Source organism: Fistularia commersonii, chromosome 25 (genome assembly GCF_037954325.1).
Source record: "Fistularia commersonii isolate RoL2024-O1a breed Wild chromosome 25, RoL_Fcom_v1.0, whole genome shotgun sequence".
NCBI lineage: Eukaryota > Metazoa > Chordata > Actinopteri > Syngnathiformes > Fistulariidae > Fistularia > Fistularia commersonii.
The window spans coordinates 14,112,501-14,120,567 of NC_141308.1; the positions used below are offsets into that span (position 1 = coordinate 14,112,501).

The 8,067-nt window shown below is 54.5% G+C and overlaps 1 protein-coding gene across 3 annotated transcripts in view; it reads right to left on the reverse strand.

Moving 5' to 3' along the window:
• adcy8 (adenylate cyclase 8 (brain)) overlaps positions 1-5,865 on the reverse strand; it is a 24,565-nt gene extending 18,700 nt beyond the window's left edge. For all 3 annotated transcript variants that reach the window (XM_086172183.1, XM_086172182.1, XM_086172181.1), the window contains exon 1: positions 4,777-5,865. In XM_086172183.1, the coding sequence (XP_086028309.1) occupies positions 4,777-5,736 (960 nt within the window). In that variant the 5' untranslated portion in view covers positions 5,737-5,865. The remainder of the gene's footprint in view (positions 1-4,776) is intronic.
• Between the last annotated feature and the right edge of the window lie 2,202 nt (positions 5,866-8,067).

An 8,067-nucleotide genomic window follows, 5' to 3' on the forward strand; every position in this document is an offset into this window, starting at 1 on the left:
TAAAAAATCTTCAAATCCTAATTTACTGATGAAAAGAAAGGAAGCACCCCCTCCCCCAGCAGCTGGCGGCCATGGTCATGTGACCTGCCCCAGCCAATCAGACCTCAGAGGACGGCGTGGTCATCAACAGCTTCTCACAGACGTTCCTGCACCACCACGCAGAGCTTCATGGAGAACACCAACACCTTCTCTCCACCTTCTCTCCAGGTCCACCTCGGATGATTGACAGCTCCCCGATCCAGGTTAAGCTCCGCCCCTTATGAGTGAGAGAGCTGTCAATCACCCCGGAATGACAACATGAAGGAGTCTGTGATTGGTTCCTGTGTGTGTGTGTGTGTGTGTGTGTGTGTGTGTGTGTGTGTGTGCGCAAGGGGGGGGTATTGACCTTTGACCCCGCCCCTCCCCCGTGGCGAGGCTCCGTTGGACCATGTGATGGTGACATTTCCCCGCGGCGTCCATACTTAATGTCACTGAGCCTACGCCTCGCTCGCTCCCGGCGCACGATTGGCTCCCGCCTCAACGGACCGACACGCCTGATTGGCTCCCGCCAGAGTGGACGCACGGACAGGCGGACAGATGATTTCCATCTCCAGGGGGAAAAAAGCCAGGAAGAAGAAGAAGAAGAAGAAGAAGAGCCTCCATGGAGGAGGTCAGATCTTTGTTGATCTGAAGCTGGACTTCCCCCAGCTTCCCCCTCCATCTCCTTGCTTCCCCCTCCATCTCCTTGCTTCCCCCTCCATCTCCTTGCTTCCCCTTCCATCTCCTTGCTTCCCCTTCCATCTCCCTGCTTCCCCCATGTCTCCTCCTCCCCCCGTATCTCCTGGCTGCAGCTGGCGCTCCAGGTAAGCCCGCTTTGACCTTGAAAGAGGAAGCTGCACAACCGCTAATCGCTCTGCATGTGAGGGTGTGTGTGTGTGTGTGTGTGTGTGTGTCCTGTGATAAACCTGTTTCACACACACACACACACACACACACACACACACACTGCCGTTCCAACCATCAGCAGGTGAAAATCAGTGGATGGGATAAGAGGCAGCTGTTAGAAGCCCGTCCGTTCTCCAGGAACGTCCTCTGCACGCTTTAGCTGTTCTCCAGATGTTCTCCAGATGTTCTCAAAACGCTGTCCAGACGTTCTTGAAATACTCTCGTGATATCCTCTAAACCTTCTCTAGATGTTCTGTGAGTGTTCTCCAGACCTTCTCCTGACGCTTCCAAGACATCCTTTCAATGTTCTCTAGATGTTCTCCAGACCTTCTCGAAACCACTTTCTGTCAACGTTCTCCAGACGTTCTTCAAATGTTCTCCGGACGTTCCTCAGCAGTAAAGAAGGTCAAGGAACATCACGAGGAACCAGCAGGACCTCCAGGAGTAGAACCTCAAAGTACCACACCACGAGTACTAATAGGACTAAAGTACTACGATGATGTCACCCCAAGTCATGTGCCTTGCAGTATTGTTGCACAGTTTATAGTAACTAGTAGTACTCAGAGTACAAGGACCTTCATCTCCACTCTGGAGCTGGAAGTACTCTGAGCTCAGAGTACTTCCAGGCAGAGTACTCTGAGAGTCTAGTACCTCGTCACCAAGCACTCGCCCACAGTATGTAGTATTATTGTGCTAATAATGTGTAATATGTAGTATTATTGTATACTTGTATCAATATGACATATGTCGTATTACAGTACTCATGATATAATACATAGTATTATAATACTAGTGATTTTACATATGCAGTATTATAGTACTAGTGATATATCATGCAGATTTGGAGTACTCGTGATATAACATATGTAGTATTAAATATGCCGTATTACAGTCCTGCCAATATAATAAAAGTAGTATTACAGTACTAGCAATATAACATATCTGCCATTATATATGCAATATTGTAGTACTAGCAATATGAAATATGTAATATTACAGTACCAGTGATATGACATACGTAGTCTTATATATATGCAGTATTATAGTACTACTAGTATAACATACGTTGCATTACAGTACAAGCACATAGTATTATAATACTAGTGACATAACATATGTAGTATTCTAGTACTAGTGATATAACATATAAATTTATAGTACTGGTCTTGGATTTATAGTATAGTACTGGCGATACATCCAGTGTGTACTATGGAACAAAAGATATGACATACATAGTTTTATATATGTACTATTGCAGTACCAGCTGTATAACATAGGTAGTATTATGTAGTACTGCAGTACTATCTGTATAACATAAGTAGTATTATGTAGTATTGCAGTACTAGCTGTATATCATAAATACTATTGTGTAGTATTGCAGTGCTATCTGTAGAACATAGGTAGTATTATGAGGTATTGCAGTACTATCTGCAGTACTGTATAACATAAGTAGTATTATGTAGTATGGCAGTACTATCTGTATAATGTAGGTAGTATTAATTAGTATTGCAGTACTAACTGCAGTACTGTATAACATACGTAGTATTATGTAGTATTGCAGTACTAGCTGTATAACACAGGTAGTATTATGTAGTATTGCAGTACTAGCTGTATAAGACAGGTAGTATAATGTAGTATAGCAGTACTAGCTGTATAAGACAGGTAGTATAATGTAGTATTGCAGTACTAGCTGTATAAGACAGGTAGTATTATGTAGTATAGCAGTACTAGCTGTATAAGACAGGTAGTATTATGTAGTATTGCAGTACTAGCTGTATAAGACAGGTAGTATTATGTAGTATAGCAGTACTAGCTGTATAAGACAGGTAGTATAATGTAGTATAGCAGTACTAGCTGTATAAGACAGGTAGTATAATGTAGTATTGCAGTACTAGCTGTATAAGACAGGTAGTATTATGTAGTATAGCAGTACTAGCTGTATAAGACAGGCAGTATAATGTAGTATAGCAGTACTAGCTGTATAAGACAGGTAGTATTATGTAGTATAGCAGTACTAGCTGTATAAGACAGGTAGTATAATGTAGTATAGCAGTACTAGCTGTATAAGACAGGTAGTATAATGTAGTATAGCAGTACTAGCTTGAGGCTGTTCTGGACCCCCAGCAGTTCCGGGGTGATGGTGGTTCGACCCGACCGGACCGACCCCAGCCAGCGCGGCCTCCCCCACCACTCTGACCTTTAACCTCTGACCCGGCGGAGGTGCGGCGCCGGAGCTCGCCGGCGCCCCCTGGTGGCCGGAGGTTTCTCCAAACACGGCGGGAGGAAGAGGAAGCGGCGCCGAGGAGCCCACAGTGATTCACCCACGGAGGGTCACGGCAGGACGACACACTCACACAAGGATTAACTGCCGGGAAACTAATGAATTAATTTCTTCTAATCCGTTCGATTCGCGGCCGCAGATGATTTAACAGAGTGATTAGTAAAGGGGGAGGAGAGGAGGGGAGGAAAGATAGAGGAATAATAGCTGCCGACGGAGGGGGGAAGGAGGGCGATGGAAGAGCTGATCAGACGCCCCACGTCCACGGGAGAAACCAGAAACAAAATACCAAAAGACTTCCTGCTCCAACCCACGCTGTCAATCATGGAGGGGGAAAGGGGGAGCGGGGGGGGGGGGGGGGGTGGAGGACAAGAAAAAAAAATCAGCTGGCGGATGAAAACAAATCCCTCCTTCGTGAAACGACAAGCAGACGGGGAAGAAAACAGCTTCTCCTCCTCCACCCTGGAAGGATGGAGAAGATGAGGTGAAAGGGAGGATGGATGGATGGATGGATGGATGGATGGATGGATGGATGGATGGATGGATGGATGACAACTGGGGGAGGCGTGGAGGAAGACATGAGAAGAAAGGATCCAAAAATACAGAGGAGGAAGAGAGGGAGGAGGATAAAAGAGTGCAGGGTAGAAAGGGTTGAAACGAATTAATGAAATATCAAAGAAAACAAACGGAGCGACGCGTGGAGGAAGAGAAGAGAGGAGAGGAGGAAGGGGGAGGAGTGGAGGAGGACAAGAGGAAGAGGAGAGGCTAAATTACAGGGAGAGGGGGATGAAAGGAGGTTAAGAAGGGGGAAAAACACAGCGGTGAAAGATGGAGGGAACAGGAGGGTGAGGAGGGAGGAGGAGAGGAAAACACATGGAGGAGAGGATGGAGGGATGAGAAGGAGAGAGTGATGAATAAAAGAGCAGGGAAGTGATACTGGCAGGGAGAAGAAGGAGAGGAGAGAGGGAACGACATGGAGGAGAGGATGGAGGGATGGATGGATGATGGATTGATGAACAAAAGGGTGGAGGGATGGATGAAGGATGGATGATAGACAGATGGATGGATGGATGGATGGATGGATGGATGGATGGATGGATGGATGGATGGATGGATGGATGGATGGAAGAACAAAGGGATGGATGGATGGTGAGAGATGGATTGAAGGACAGGTGATTGGAAGGATGAACAGAAGGTTGATGGATGGAGAAAGGGATGGATGAATGGATGAATGATGGATGGATGATAGACAGATGGATGGAAGAACAAAGGGATGGATGGATGGATGGACAGATGGATGGATGTTTAGATGTTTAGATGAATGAATGGATGGATGAACATGTGGATGAAGGATGGAGGGATGAGGAGCTGTGGTTGCAGGTGTCTGCAGGTGAGCTCCGCGTGCGTGTCGAGAAGATGTTTGAAAGGATGGGAAGGTCACACGCGTGCGTTCCGTGCTGGAAGCGCGTGCGAGGCTGGCCGGCGGCGGGCGGGCGCGCGGGGTGCGCTCGCTCGCTTGCTCGCGCGCGCACGCCCGCCCGCCCGCCCGCCCGCCCGCCAGGTGAGGCGCTTACCTGGTTGGCGGAGAGCGGCGCGGCGCGCGCCACGAGCATCTGCACGAGCACGTGCATGCCGGAAGTGAAGAGCCCGGCGAGGATGGCCCACGCGAGCGGAAGCGGAAGCATGCTGTAGGTGGCGAAGAGCGCGAAGAGCACGTAGCCGGCGCCGTCGGCCAGCAGCCCGAAGCCGAGCCCCGCGGCCAGCACCTGCGTGGCCATGGCCGCCCACGTCACGGCGCCGCTGTACTGCAGGTAGCCGTGCGACGCCGTGTCCTTCCGCGCGGCCACCAGCGCGCACAGCGCCGCCTCGGCGCCCGCGAAGAAGCCGAGCAGCGCGCCGCGCGTCGCGTCCACGGCGGCGGGCGCCACGCCGAGCTGCAGCGCCAGCAGCGTGATCTTGGTCAGCACGTCCAGCAGGTTGACCACCACCACCGACTTCCGCCGCTGGCCCAGGAAGTAGCGCTGGTAGAGCCGCTCCAGGTCGCGGGACTTGAAGGCGCTGCGCAGCGTGGGGAAGATCACGCCGCGGTAGGAGACGCCCCAGCTCAGGAAGAAGTCGGCGTTGGCCGGCGCGCAGTCCAGCTGCAGGAAGCCCAGCTCGCCGCTCGCCCGCTCCGGGAACACCTTGGTGCCGCCGTTGTTGTGGCGCTCCCCCGCCGACGGCTTCCGTGCGCCGGAGCCGGAGCCGGAACCGGAGCCGGAGCCGGAGCCGGAGCCGGAGCCGGAGCCGGGCGCCGGCGGCGGGCGGGGCTCGTCCTTCGCCCCGCCGCCCTGCTCGTGGATGAAGCGCTGCTCGGTGATGTGCCGCACCGCCGTCTGCCACAGCAGCCGCTTGGGCCGCCCGCCTCCCGGTGCTGTTCCTCCCGGTGCTCCCCCTCCTCCTCCGCCGCCTCCTCCTCCTCCTCCACCGGGGGTCTTCTGGATGGTGTACAGCTCCTCGCCGGCGCTGGAGCAGCGCACCTCCGACAGCTCCATCCCCGCCGGCCGCTGCTCGTTCCTCGGCCTTTAGCTCAGCGGTGTCGGGGACGGAGACGCGCCGCTGGAGGTCATTGTCACGCCGGCGACCTCCTCCGTCACTCCACCCGTGAACAAGATCCCCCCGCGCCGGCCCGCCGCAACATCCGGCCGCCGTCCGGGGGTCAGGGAGGGAGGAGGGGAGGGGGGGGGGCGGTCGGTGCGCGTGGGTCCTCCCCCCCACGCGGCTCCTGCGCGCGCTGTCGTCGGTGGCGGGAAGCGGCGGCGCCGGCGGCCGCGTGGACTCGGTGTGCGGGGAGCGCGAGGCAGCCGCGCGGGGAGAGGCGAGTCAGCTGGGCTCGCTCCGCCCTGACGTCACGGCCGCGTCTGCGCGCGTGCGTGCTCGCGGTCCGCCCCCCATCCGTCCTCCGCTCAGGGCCGGACACCGCGGCGTACGGGACCGGAAGCGACGGGGGACCCGGAAGTGACACGGTCGTCACCTGCCCCCCCCCCCTCCCATCATCGAACACTATCGATTGGGGGGGGGGGGGGATTTGGTATCGATGATATTCTCCGTCTTCCCGCGCTCCAGCACCTTCATAGGCAGAACATCAAAGAGATCCAAGTGATCAAACAAAAATGATCAAAGGAAAACGATCGGATCCAGCAAAGGAAAATCAAAAGAACGGGGAGGAGTCCGGATCTTCCGAGGCCGCCCGGACCCGGTTCTGCCGCCAGGAGCTCCGTCCGAGCTCGCCGAGTCGATACCGGAGCGTGACATCATCAGGACGCCGGCCACTGATTGGCCGGAGGTTGTCTTTGTCGCCACGGCGCCAGAATCTAACTCGCCATCTTTAGAACAACCTAAAGGGCGCTAGGGGTTAGCATGGCCGCTAGCATGTAGACAGGGGGACCCCCACAGTTTTGGGGACCGCCCCACCACTCAGACCCCGCCCACTTCGAGGAAGGACCGGGTCGAGTGGCTCCGGATCAGGGCGAGTCCAGTCCAATCAGGTCGCGTCGAGTACCCTTGTGTCAAGTGAGTCAGGTCGATCCCTGCCGGGTCGAGTCAGATTCCCTCAGGTCGAACCGGGTTCTCTGCTGCCGGGTCGAGTCAGGTGTAGTCAGTTAGGGTTCCGTTTAGTGGACTTGGCCCGGCTCTACACCCTCAGCAATGTCCTTGAGGGCACATGGGAGTTTGCCCAAACAGTCTACATGTTTTGTGGACCCGCAGAAGGCACAAGACCGTGGCACCTCCAAAAAGGAAAAGGACGGGGTGGCGCTCCGGGTCAGCGGGAAGGTCCTGGGTACCGATCCCTCTGCTGCGGGCCGTTCGGTCCTTGTATGACCGGTGTCAGAGCCCACTGTGCCGACAGTCGGACCGGTTTCCGGTGAGGGTTGGACTCCGCCGGGGCCGCCCTTTGTCACCCCTTCTGTTGGGGACTTTCACAGACAGAATTTCCAGGTCCAGCCGGGGTGTCGAGGCAATCCGGCTTGGCGGCCTCAGGACCGGACCTCCGCTCTTTACAGATGACCAGGTTCTGTCGGCCTCATCGGACCTCCAGCTCTCGCCGGAGCGGTTCGTACCCAAAGGTAAAGCGGCCACGACGAGCATCGGTACCTCCAAAAAGGAAAAGGACGGGGTGCTGCTCCGGGTCAGCAGGAGTTGAAGAGTTCAAGTATCTCAGGGTCTCGTCCAAGTGTGAAGGAAGGAGTGGAGATGGAGATGGACAGGCGTCTGCGGACTCTGCACCGCTCCGTCCTGGTGAAGAAGAAGAAGTCGAGCCAAGATGAAGGCGAGGATCTGGGCCGTCCTGAAGGAGCTCAGAGGAGAGGAGGAGGCTCGGGCTTCTGGTCAAGACGCCTCCTGGAGGCCTCGCCAGGCAGGTTCTCAGGGTACCTGCTTGGAAGGAGGACCTGCTGAACATCAGGACTCTCCTGGAGGGACGGCGTCTCTCGGACACCCCAACCTGCACCAGCAGAAGATGATGGAGTTCGTCCTTTCAGATACAGGCAGGCAGGCGGGTGGAGTCGGGGTCGGTCCAGTTGGTCGGGGTTTGGTCACGTCGGGTTTAGTCGGGTCGTGCCGGGCGGAGCTGGTCTGGTCTGGTCTGGTCTGGTCTGGTCTGGTCTGGTCTGGAGAACGCCTCCAGTAGCAGGATAAGGAGCATCTGAACTCCAGCCCAAAACGAATTAACTGGAATTTATGATCCTGAGAGGAAAATACTGTTCTGACATTTTATTAACCAGGAAGTAAATGAGTCATCACACACACACACACACACACAAAGGGAGGGACAAATACACACTCAGACACTCACAAAAACAGTCACACACACACACACACACACA